This window comes from Balaenoptera borealis (genome assembly GCF_965194805.1).
Source record: "Balaenoptera borealis genome assembly, chromosome: 12".
Taxonomy (NCBI): domain Eukaryota; kingdom Metazoa; phylum Chordata; class Mammalia; order Artiodactyla; family Balaenopteridae; genus Balaenoptera; species Balaenoptera borealis.
This window is the reverse complement of record NC_138869.1, coordinates 97,544,087-97,557,422: the sequence shown is the minus strand read 5'-3', so window position 1 is coordinate 97,557,422 and position 13,336 is coordinate 97,544,087. Positions and strand designations below refer to the sequence as shown.

Genomic DNA, 13,336 nt, shown 5'->3' with positions numbered 1-13,336 from the left:
GCTCAAATAGTCCTACGCATGATGCTGCCTGTCACAAGCAAATAGAAATTTCTGGATGTTGACACACCCTTAACCCAGGGTCTCACAGGAATGTAAACTCAACACAAAATCCAATCCGATCCGGAATTTACAGTACACGTGTCACTATGAGTGAGGGTCAGCAGAAACAAAGACTGTTAGCATCTTTTCCCGAGAGTTCAAAGTGGCTTTAAATATTTTAAAGAAAGAAGAGATTGAATCAAACAATGAACAAGGTGTCAAAAATCAGATCAGGCATTTGAAAAAAAGCCAAATAACTTCCAAATTAGGAAAAATCACTGAAATTTAAAACTTCGGGCACAAGTTAAAGAGGTGACAGCCAAATAGAAAATTAGTGAATGAGAAGACAAATTCTCCACTACACAGCAAAGAAATAAGTGGGAAGTATGAAAGAGCTTAAGAGAAATGGAAAATGCAAAAGTTTACATATTCACAGTTCCAAAATGAGAATGGAGACAGTAGGGACCAGCAATATTCAAAGAGGCTGGTTACCTTCCAGATTTGCTGAAAGATCAGACATCCAGGATTTAGGAACAAAATACATGCCAAGCAAGACAGATGAAAGAAATCCTCACCTAATCCACTGCAGCGAAATGATGAACATCAAAGAGAAAGCGCAGATTAGGAAAGATCAGGAAATACTTAGACCGACAGCTCAGCAACAGGAGTCAGAAAGACAGTGGAATAACAGATTCAAAGAGGTGAGGTAAATGTCATCTCTTAAGATCAAGTGTGAGATATGACTCCCCCCTACGCCTGCTCTCAGCAAAGGTCGGACCACAGGAGGAGGGAAGAGGGCATGGGTCCCGGTAGGGAGGCCGAAGTGCACGGAAGAGACATGTAAGTCTGTGAGTATATATAAAACTCGGAGTAAAATAATCATAATAGTATCAAATTTGGGGAATTTACTCCAGCTGAATTGAAGGACTGGACGATAATGACAGGAGAGGCGGCTTGACGAGAGCCAGATCCCTGTTTGTCTGGCAGGAAGGTGGGAATCTGATTGTCTCTGGGCACAAGAAATCATGAAGGCTTAGCACTAAAGCAGGTAAAGCTTGTTACAGTTGAGACATCCCACTCGAGGTGGCAACATCCAAGGCAGGGGAGCCGGGTGACATGTGCCATCAGTGTCGCCCTTGGCCGCGCAGGAATCACGGCCACTTCACAGGGGACACCGGGGCGGTGTTGCCCTGGGGCTCCTGCAAGGCTGACCCGTCAGGGGGACCTGAGTGCACAGGGGTCAAGCTTGTGCCTCTGGGGGTTGCTCTTCTGTGGGGGAGAAGGTGGGGAGCACGCGGGTTTTCTTTGTGACTGTGGAGTCCTTGGTGGCATTTCGGCCTGGCTTTGACTTCAGTTTTGAAAGGAGCAGAGTCTCCCTTTTTTTCTGTCTGTGCCATTCTCTTAAAGAGGGGGGAAAATAATTGGACTAAAAGCGTAGGGGGCACTTGCAGGAAAACAGAAAGCACCGAATAAGGTGGTAACAAAGCCACTTTTATAATCTGTTATGTGTCAGATCTGGTTCATTTACATTTGCTGTGATCACTGGCTGCCTGGCTTCATTACTACCATCGTATTTGCTTCTTTCTATTTTCCTGAAAATGTTTCCTGTAAGTGATAAAATCTAGTTATTCTGTTGGTAAGAGACACTCCTAAAATATAAGAACAGAAACATTAAAAAAAATTTAAGGAAAAATGGGAAGTGGGCAAACAACTAATTAACTTGAAGAAAGCTGACATGGCTATATAAATATAAAAAAAATAGACTTGAAGGGGAAACAAAAGCATTATTGGGGTAAAACACAGCACTTAAGTGATTTTTTTTTTCTTTGGAGGTTTATCCACACTACAGCATGTATCAGTAGTTTGTTCCTTTCTTTTTTTTTAAATTTATTTACTTAATTTTATTTATTTTTGGCTGCATTGGGTCTTCGTTGCCATGCGCAGGCTTTCTCTAGTTGCAGTGAGTGGGGGCTACTCTTTGTTGCCGTGTGCAGGCTTCTCATTGCGGTGGCTTCTCTTGTTGCAGAGCACAGGCTCTAGGCACGCGGGCTCAGTAGTTGTGGCTCGCGGGCTCTAGAGCACAGGCTCAGCAGTTGTGGCGCACGGGCTTAGTTGCTCTGCAGCATGTGGGATCTTCCCGGACCAGGGCTCGAAGCCATGTCCCCCGCATTGGCAGGCAGATTCTTAACCACTGCACCACCAGGGAAGCCCCTGCTTAGTGATTTTTTTAATGGTTCCATTCACCAGGAAGGTAATTCAGAATTTCTATGTGACTATATATTTTGTGGTTATTTTTATAAAGCAAAATATGGAAGAATCACAAGGAAAATGGTAACAAGTCCATAATCATGGGGGAAATGAGGATCTAATGTACCTCTTTGATAATTAAGCAATCCAAAATTGAGTAGTAACAGGAAACATCTGAGCAAGCCAATTTACAAGCCTTTTGAAATGGACACTTACAGACCCCCCACCTCAATCACAACGAAGAGAACTCTCCAGACGTTGCCATGGGTCCCCGAAGGGACAAAGTTGCCCCTGGTTGAGAACCACTACTTAATGAAGAATTAAAATTAAGATAGTAAGGTTTGGCTCAAGGCCAGACAAACAGAAGACTGGAACAGAAAAGAAAGCCTAGAAAAGACTCAGTTGTACTGAAACTCACAGAAGACCATGTGAGCGGTGGAGAGAATGCTGGTGCTGAGATAGACAGTTACTGCTGTGAAGAATTAAAGTCAGATCCTTACCTCACGATGCACACAAAAACCAAATGGTGGTGGATTTAGGGGCCAAATATAAAATGGAAAACATAGAAACTTTTAGAATAAAACACAGCAGAGTATCCTTATAACTTGGAGGGAAGGACTGCCTAAACAAGACACAAGTACAAACCATAAGCAAGAAAATAAAGTGGGCAAAGCTTAAAAATAAACACATTTAGCAAAGGCCACACTAGAATAGAGAAGCCACAGATTGAGAGAAGGTATCTGCACCAGACATCATCAGAAAAGGCTGATACCATGAGTGTAAGACTCTAAAGGAAGACAACCAACCAGTAGAAAAATGGACAATCAAGGAACTGCAGATTAAAGCCAAAATAAAGTATCATTTCATACATATAAATTGGTGAAAAATTTTAACTATCTGACACTACCAAGTGTTGACAAAGCTGTGGAGGGAGTGGAGCACGCACATACAGCTTCTGGGAGATTGTAAACTGGTGTGGGTATTTGTGACAGAATCCAGTACAATTAGATACGCCTGTCGTCCTATGACTGTGTCCTAGTTATGTACCCTAAAGAAGCGGTTCTCAAGATGTGGACCCCAGACCAGCAGCCTCAGCATCCCCGGGGAACTTGTGGGAAATGCACATTCTTGGGCCCTACCCCAGACCTACTGGGTTTAGCACTAGCCCAAACATCCTCCTGCCCTCCCCAGGCACTGGGACACCCAGGGGCCGAGTCAGAGTGTCTGAGGGCACAGGGGGCGCCCCTGGCTACACAAGATTTGACTGAACTACCAGCCCAGCAGAGATGCCAGGAACCCAAGGTCTAACAGTGGGAACACACAGGTACAGACAGGACATCTTCAAAGGTGATGCAGTCACAACTAACTACACACTGTCAGGATACGCAGGTGCTTAGCAACAAAGTGAAAGCAGGAGATGTTTTTCTGAGAAACTGGGAGTCTTGTCAGGTGGAAGAGAAAACCTGCATCAGGGTCTCACAAAACACCTCACCACGTCCTAAGGGCACGTGGAGCTGCTGGGCCCCAGGTTCCCATTGCTCCTCAGCATGGTGGGCACTGCCCTCACTCCCCTTCACGCGCGTGAGGCTCCCCACTTTGTGGTTCCCAGCCTCACCACAATCCCAGTGGGCACAGATATCCCTTCACCCTTAGGTCATTTTCTGGATAAAACTTTCCATGCCTTTGTCTTAACTAAAAAATGATGCTTTGGAAAGTGAGAAAAATTCAGACTGCTATTTCTGATTTAGTGGAATGAGTGTAAAATACCATGTTCACTGTAGAGATTCTTATTTTGACTGATTTTTCTAAATGAAAGCGTGTTCATCCTTGGAGATGAATATGCTGTAAGAAAGGGATGTGTGACTCCCAGGCTGGGAAGTCTAAGGCATGGCCCTGGACAGCCTTGTGTGGAGAAGCCTGTTTGATATTTGTGAACATCTTTTCTGCTCCAGCTGAAGCAGGAAGCTGAAGAGCCCAAGGCCTCCAATTCTCTTCCTCAGTGCTTTCAAAACCACACATATTGGCAATGTATGTGTGACTCTCTTTTTTACGTTAAAAAAAAAAAAAAAAAGAGCCCAACACTTTTTTGAAACTTGAAGGACATTTTTTTAGGTGCTTGAAACCATGAAAATTCAATTCCTTAATACTTAATTGCTATCTGTTCAACACGTCTTGACCGAGCCCTTCCTTCTCTTTGCCCAGCACTGGGCTGTGCTGGCCACAAGGACCCGGCAGTAACAGCCCATCCCTGTCTCAGCAGGCTCACGGCCAACGAAGAGGGACTTCTGAAGCTGCAGCCTCTGCTGTGTTCTCATCCCCTGAGGATGGGATCTCCTAAGAGGCACCTTCATATTCTCTTTGCCTCTGCTGAGCACTTAGCAGGTGCGCAGGAAATGTCTGCTGAACTAAACTGAACAAGCATTAGAGTGTCTACTGCTCTTTTCTTCACTCCCACCTCCCCATGCCGTCTTGGCATAACGTCTCACTGTGCTCAAATCTGTGGGGCAGATTTGCTGGGGTGTGTGTGTTATGGACTAAATGTTTGGGTGCCCCCCCACCCACCCAAATTCCTAAGGTGAAGCCCTAACCCCCAATATGATGGTTTCTGGAGGTGGGCCTTTGGGAGGTGATTATTCTAGAGGTCATGAGGGTGGGGCCCTGAGGATGGGGTTAGTGCCCTCCTAGGAAGAGGCACCAGAGATGGAGCTCTCCCTGCCAAGTGAGGACAAGCTGCAGACCTCTCACTGGGAACCAAATCAGCCAGCACCTTGACCACAGACGTCCAGCCTCCAGCCCTGTTGTGTATAAGCTACCAGTCTGTGTTGTTTTGTTGTAGCAGCCCAAGCAGACTAGGGTGATGATGTCCTTCTCAGCTGCTGCCCACAACATGACACAGATCCCTGGAGTGAACAGGGATGGCTCTCTTCATAACCAGCGCCAAACACTAAAGAAACTGAATAGTGAATGTACTCTGAGGGAACATGCACTCTGACTCTCCCAGATGAAGACAGACTCTCCATCAGTGGCACACACAGAGGGCGAGCTGACTGGAGATGAAGCAGTTGAACTTCAAATCTGTACCATCCACCTCAGTTTAAGAAGCACTGTCAACGTAACGCATCCTTCAGTCATTCTAAGTCACACCTATTAGTCTGTTTTCTCTACATTCTTTTCCTTCCTCATTCTTTGATTTCTTTAACCTCTCCTTGGGGAGCACATAGAGAAGGAAGGAACAGAGGGAGGGTAACAGATAAACTGGGGGAGGGGGGCTTCCATGAGGGGCAGGGTATGGAGAGGAAAGGCCAGGGCCAGGCAAAAGAGGAAGAATGAGCAGAGGTTTGGGAGGAGCAGAGGCTTCCAGGAGGAGGGAGGGCAGGTAAGCGGGGAAGCCCAGGACGCTTGTACACGCTGCCCACTGCTCCTGCGCTGGCCAGAGAGAAAACGTCAGCTGCCCGCCCAGACCACTCCTCCACAGGCACCAGGTCCTGGGAAGGAAAGGCTGGTGAAGGGGCCTGGAATCCAATTCCTGTGCCCCTCAGCGTGTTCTTGGGAACAATAAGATGCATCTAGATGTACATCACAGCACGACTTACAGAGGCAAAGAATCTTAAGTGTCCAACTAGGAAACTGCTAGGATATGTCCTGACCATGAAGATGCCGGTTTTAAAACATACCCTTTCAAAGGAGTTTTAATAATGTAGGGGAAAGATCCCCATACACTATGAAGGAAAGTTAGATAGAAAGCCAGATATATGTACAGTCTATATAAATAGGCACGCACAAGAGAGAATCACCCTAAAATAGTAATAGGGATTAGGGATCCTGTGCTACAGAATTATGGCTAATGTTTGTTTTGTCTTTTTAATGTTTAAAAAAAAATGCATTCCACGTTTTCTAAATATCTTCAACAAAAGCCTAGAACTGTAAGAAGAGGCAACAGCAACAGCAAGACCAAGACGGCGGGACGCATCCCCTTTGAGCCTCTGTCCCAGCCCCGCCCTGGAGCCGGCACCCTAGCCACACGCAGCGCGGGGCCCGCTCCCTGACTTGCCTCGCCTCTCTGCTGTCTGCAGGCAGCCCGTGGAGAGGTACTGCTCCATGTCCTGCTGGAAGGCTTCCTCAAAAAACTTCTGCCGCTCCCTCAGCTTCATTTGCTGGGTTTGCTCCATGTCCAGGACCTTCTGGGCGTGCTCCGCATCGAGTTCAGCTAAGGACACAGAATAATTGGGGTCAGGCGGGGTTTGGAAAAGGACTGAGACCGGAATGGGTATAAATACCGACTCACAGGCTCACATATGGCCCCCTGACTGCAGCACAACAGGTGGAGAGCTGGGGCTCCTGGAGGACCATGACCCACCGTCCACCTTAACCTCACCCAGCCCGGCCGCAGGAGGCACTCAGTAAACGCTGGTTGCAGAGCCAGCACGTGGCCACTGGAGTCTGTGAGAAGAACACCTGGTCGTGGCTTTGCTGTCCGTGAACCAGCCACTTGGCTGAGTCGGTTAACCTTGCTGAGCCTCATACTGTCTGAACATTTGGGATAGAAATATTACCCCAGTACTGACGTGAAACGTAAGAACTTTATATTCCAGCGAGGGCTGCGTCAGTCACGCCAGGAAGAACTATAATACGATGAGCCCGAGCCTCACCGCCAACAAGAAGCCTGAATTTACCTTCCCATACGACCTGCTGGCGGCTCACCCTTCCCCAGGCTGCATGGGGAACACCGATGATGCAACCACTTTTCATCCTGTACACGGGCCAAGGGTTGGTTCTGAATCTGCTTCTAACTCTCCAGTCCTTTGTTCTTCACAGGATGCGGTGGGCAGGATTCGAAGACAGCCCCCAGGAACTCTGCCCCCGGATGCACAGCCCGCAGGACCCCAGGACTCGTGATTAGGGTATGCTCTGTGGCCAGCTGACTTTATGAGAGAGAGGTCGTCTGGGTGGGCCTGGACTTTTCCAGGAGAAGGGATGTGAGCACAGAAGGGGTCTGACATGAGGGTCATGCCCCCTCCCTCACTGGCTTTGAAGACAGAGGGGCCTAACACAAGGACTGAAGGTGTGTCCAGGAGCTGAGAGCCACCCCAGGCCGACTGCTAAGCCTGAAAACGGAGACCTCAGTCCTACCACTGCAGGGAGCCAGGACTCCTCCACCAACCTGAACGAGCTTGGAAACAGATTCCTTGCAGCCTGGTCAACCCCTGATTCCAGCCTGTGAGACCCTGAGCAGAGAACCCCATCACAGGTTAGAACAGCCATCATCAAAAAGCCAAGAGATAACAAGTGTTGGTGAGGATGTGGAGGAAAGGGAGCCCTTGTGCACTGTTGGTGGGACTGTAAACTGGTGCAGCTGCCATGGAAAACAGTATGAAGGTTCCTCAAAAAATTAAAAATAGAACTAACATATGATCCATTAATTCCGCTTCTGGATATATATCTGAAGGAAATCAAAAAGAGATCTGCACTCCCACGCTCACTGCAGCATCGTTCACAATAGCCAACATATGCAAACAGTTTAAGTGTCTGTCAATATCCGAATGGATAAAGCAGATGTGGTACATAATACACAAAAGAATATTATCCAGCCATGAGAAAGAAGGAAATCCTGCTGTGAGAGACAGCACAGGTGTGCCTTGAGGACATTATACTAAGTGAGAGAAGTCAGACAAAGACATATACTGTATGATCTCACTTATACGTGGAACCTAAAAAAAGTTGAACTCATCATAGAAGCAGCAGAGTGGTGGTTACCAGGGGGAGAGCAGGTGTGGGAACAGGTGTGGGAGCGGTGGTTACCAGGGGGAGAGCGGGTGTGGGAGCTGGGGAGATGCTGGTCCAAGGTGCAGACTTGCAGGTAGGAGTACGTCCTGGCGGTTGAACGCACAGCACTGTGATTACAGTCAACAACATCGTATCATATTCTTCCAAGTTTCTATGAGACTAGATCTTACGTGTTCCCACCACAAGAAAGAAATGGTAATTATGTGACAGGATGGAGGTGTGAGCGACTCCGCAGTGGTCAACATGTTGTACACCTTAAATTTACACAATGCTATACGTCATCTATTAAAAATTAAATAAAAAATCTTAAGAAGAAAGTCTTCATGGTGTTACCAAGTGATTTTTAACCAAAAAAAAAAAAAAACCCCAGAATTTACAGTGAACAATAGTCTTGGAGGTCCCACATGATCGACCTTAGTCATTCCCTCCACAAATACTCAACACCTCGTGTCACAGCTCCCGGGTACAACATGATCCTGTATGTGTAGATCTTAAAAACTTGACAATGGAGTATATTTTTAATCCCAAATCAGTTATAGCCTTCAATATTTAGAATATTCTGGATATTCTTCTTGTATCCTAATCTTCATATATGCAAGGAATGCTAATATTAACCAAAGCAACACAGACAGGAAAGTAAATCGTCCTGACGATGTGTATCACGTGTACAATGGTGATGATGTGCAGTCTTCTCACACTATGATAATCACTATGTGCATTCTCTGAGTTTTCATGTCACCCTGACTTGCAGCCCCCCATCTCCTATCTCTGTTTACAGGGAGATGGTTTGGAAAGAGCACAGGTTTTGGAAGCAGTCTGGGCTTGGTCCTATCCCCTTTATGCCTTTAGATGCTTCTGGCACGTCATCCCACCTCCCTTTAGCCCACCTCTGATTTCTGAAAGGCAGCTCTGTGTGAGCTCATCTCTATGCCCACATACAGATGGTCCCAATTCAAGGTGCATCTCTTATTTTTTGGGGGGGTGGTCAGAGTATCCTCTGAATCCCAGGGAACCTACAAGTCAGCTTAGCCCAGAAGTTCTGGGGAATTAAGGCAGCTCTCAACCAGTGGGTGACAGAATCCAGTGTATCAATGCCCAGTCTCCCATCCTTTGGATGGACAGTTCTAGGAGGCATTCTGAACAACTGTCAGAGGCCCTGGTGGAACCGCAGCAGTGACATTAACGATGCATCCCTTTATCGACGTTTCCTTCTTGCCCCCTCACCCCTGCTTCCCGGGATCACCTCTCACACAAACTACCTGCAGGAAAATCCTCATCTCAGGCTCTGCTTCCCGAGAAACCCAAGCAAGGATATCTATTACCAGCTACAACTAATTGAACCTCTCTGGGTCTCAACTTCCTCCTCTGTACAAGAGAGATGAACTTATTTCATACGGGTGTTGGCAGGATTAAATGAGGTTAACACGTGAATCACCAGGCACACAGTATTGCCAATAGCTGACAGCTAATATTACCAGCATTATTATTAGGAAAAGGAAATGATACGAAATATTACCATGAACCAGGATGAGCACGACACTGAGAATCACCCCAACTCTTTCAGCCCCACTCAGACACTTCAGACTGAGTCACCTATCAGTGCCCTTAACAAACGTGCAAGGAATGGAGCGTGTACTTGTAAGAGGGAGAAAGGGAATTCAATAGGATGTCTTTTCACTTATTTCACTTCAGCCATCAACCTATCTGCTCAAATGCTTCATGACTGCCAGGTGCATTAGAATAAGTCAGCCCTAGAATAGATTAAGTATGCTTCAAACACTTCAAACGAAGTTCAATTACTCTTTAAAAAAAAAAAAAAAAAAAAAAGCCAAAATAGGAAGCTCAGAAACAAAGATCAATGCAGAAATTATCAAAGGGGTTTTCATTAAAGAATATCTTGTTTTAACTGAACTAAGATTTTATATAGATATAGAGATATATAGTTATGTAACTTGAAAACTTTCACTCTTCTCAAGACTTTTGCTTCAAAAGTTCAATTCTCTCGTGTTTCTGAATTATAAGTTCTATAGTTTTTGTCTTAGGTTTTTTACATTGGAATGAAATGTAATCATGTTCCAGCCCTCACAAAAGGTGGGACACGGTTGGGTTAGGGAACTTAAAATGACTTAAAGGAAAATAATCACTGTTTTAAGTTTTAAGACATGTTACACACTAGTTATTTGAAACATTTCCAAACGCCTTTTGTCATTTCCCACTTTATTTCAGAGCCCCTCTTATATCTCAGGGCTGACCTCTAAGCTAGAATCACAGAACTAAGTACATTAACTTTATACCAGCTGTACACTCAGGACAATGATGAAAAAAGCACATGGCAGTTATTAAAAATAACTGTCCTGCTCAGCAGCTAAGAAGATTCACCCTCAGCTACGTGCCTGAGCAAGGATGTTCTGACTGTGCTGTTTGTTCTGGAATCATTGGTTCAGCTTTTGCCAAGAAACAACTACATTTGGGAGTGGAGAAATGATGGAAGGACACTGAGGGAATATTTCAAATCTAGAAGTTTAAGAGCATCTGACTCTGGGAGAACGACTGTGGAAAAATAGAAATTAGAGAACATTTTCTATAAGGAAAAATGACCCACTATTCCCATCGAAGATGTCATTTATTATACCAGGGAAAGCCAGACAAATACAAAGATTTTAAAGAACTTCAACAAATAGCCTTAAGATTAAAGAGAAAAAAAAATAAACACACCAAAAAATTAGATAAAAGATGCTGTAGTTTTTCTACCAGAAGTCAGGAGTAATCATTTAATTCCATTATCAACCCAGGTCCGTGTCTCCTTTATTTCAACTCCAGTCATTGCTCAAGTTTCATCTGACTGCAACTTCCACTCTAGCCTCCACTATCAATTTCAGTTGGATAATTTCTCAAAACAACAAGAAAAAATTCCATTACCAGTGAAGATGTTATAATCAATTCTCAATTATATGTTTTAATGGGGCATAAGGGTATATATATGAGATATAAAAAAAAAATCCATCAGGCTCATTTCAGGAACAGTTTCAACTTATTCCACAACTAAGCCCTTTTAACAGAGCTGATAAATAAGAAAAGACAGTGAGGTGTTAATGACTGAAAAAGCCTGGAGCTGCTGGGAAGAAAGAAACGGATGATTTGAGGAAAACCAGGACAAACCTCTCCGTTAAAAGAGTTACTGAGAGTCTCTTTAATCCAAAAATGTTAGAAGAGAAAACAATAAAATTTAATTAAATATGAGTTATGAAAAATTCTGGTAATCTCTACATAATATTAAAGATTGAGAACATTTTTCATTCAAGATAAATAAGCAAGACTAAGAATAGATTTTAAATCTATCACTTAAATATTTACAATTCAGATGTTTTTATATCGAGAATACAAATTCTGTGATACTAAAATGCATATGATATGATCAAGGAAGAAATGTGAAATCTCTGTAAATTCCTAAACAAATTTCTAAATACAAGTAGGTAAACACGTATCTTCCTAAACTGTTTTTTGACAAAAATTTAACTGCCAACAGGCTGTCAAACTACATGATCACTAAATTACTACACTAAATTCTGTCAGTATGACAGAATTTTAAAAATAGGACCCACTATTTTTTTTATGCTTCTAATTATTTGCCATTTATTTAAAAAAAATTTTTTTTTGATGCATGAACAATGCATGTACATTGTAGAGAAAATTTTAATCATGAAAAAGCACAAATAGTAACGTGAGAATCCCTCTGAAATCACCCTAAGCGGAGGAGCGCCACTCACATTCTGATGCATGCGCACCAGCGTCTGGTGCACGTTCTCTTCTCCTTGAACCATATGAAACTGCAATAGTCAGTCTTTCTTTTTCCTCTTTTTGTACCACTGGAAGAGTTGCTGCTTTTTTAACTTTTTACTCTGAAATAGTTACAGGTTCATAGGGTGTTGTCAAGAAATGAACAGAGCGGTCCCACACACCCATCCCGAGTCTCCCCAGTGCTAACATCCTATCCAGTTACGGTACAATATCAAAACCAAAAAAACAGACAGCGGTACACTCCACAGAGCTAATTCAGATTTCCCCAGTCATGCATGCACACGTGTGTGTGTGTGTGTGTGTGTGTGTGTATGTGTGTGAGTGTACAGGACGGGGGAGCTCTCTCCAGGCTCATCACACACGCAGGCTTGTGTAACAACCGCAATCAGGATGTTCAACATTACCGTTACCACAAGGCTCCTCCGGTTGCCCTCTGGTAACCATACCCTCCCCCTTCCTCCACCCTTACCCCTCCCTAGTCCAAATCTGTGATCCTGTTATTACACAAATGCTACCTAAATGAAATCATGTGGTATATATATATCCTTCTGAGATTGGCTTTTTTCACTTGGCATATTCTTGAGGTTCATCTTAGCAGTTGCTCATATTGATAATTTGTTTCTTTTTGTTGCTGAGTTGTGTCCACGGTGTGAAGGGACCACTAATTAGTTTGACTAGTCACCCACCGAAGGACACCTGGGTCGCTTCCAACTTTTGGATACTATGAGTAAAGTTGCTATGAACATTTGTGTACCAGCTTCTGGATGAAAATAAGTCATTTCTCTGAGATAAATGCCCAAGAATGCAATTGCTGGGTCATATGGTAAGTGCATTTTTTGGTTTTGAAAGGAACTGCCAAACTCTTTTCCGGAGTGGCCCCTGTCACCAGTGTATGGGGGACCTCATTCTTCCACATCCTTCCTCACCAGCATTTGGTGAGACCTACTTAATAACTATGATGGAGAATCTGTTTCCTTCCCTCCTCCTTTTCCCCAGAGTATGTGTCTGTTAGAAACAAGTTTCAACTTCCTCTTAAATATTTCCAATAATTGCTAGTATTTAAATAGCAAAATATATTTAATTTTAGAAAAATTCTATACAAGAACGGAGGACTTGTTAGTGACAAAATATACAAGATTTCCTTCCATTTTTAAAACCCACCTACTCTGTATTTTTACCATTTAACAGTTACCTTTTATTTCTATCTCAAATTAGTTTTCAAAATAAGGCACACTCAACCATTTTTAAAGTCTCCCCAACCTCCTGCCCCGCCTTAAAAAATGAATACAGATTGTTTCAGGGAGGACAAAAAAGATCTTTAATTAATACTGTCCTAGAATTGTAGGTTTTAAACATTCATTTAAAATACCAACTTCTGTGCCCTACGTTTCTACAGTTTTTAAAAGTTTTCTATCTAGCCTTCATCGACAATTACTTTCCAAGACAGGTTTACAATTATTTTATACCA

The 13,336-nt window shown here is 43.8% G+C and overlaps 1 protein-coding gene across 2 annotated transcripts in view; it reads right to left on the bottom strand.

The window, feature by feature from the left end:
* Positions 1-13,336, bottom strand: part of DTNBP1 (dystrobrevin binding protein 1) — a 119,203-nt gene that overhangs the window by 4,402 nt on the left and 101,465 nt on the right. For both annotated transcript variants that reach the window (XM_082345438.1, XM_082345437.1), the window contains one exon: positions 6,338-6,493. In XM_082345438.1, coding sequence (XP_082201564.1) covers positions 6,338-6,493 — 156 coding nt within the window. The remainder of the gene's footprint in view (positions 1-6,337; positions 6,494-13,336) is intronic.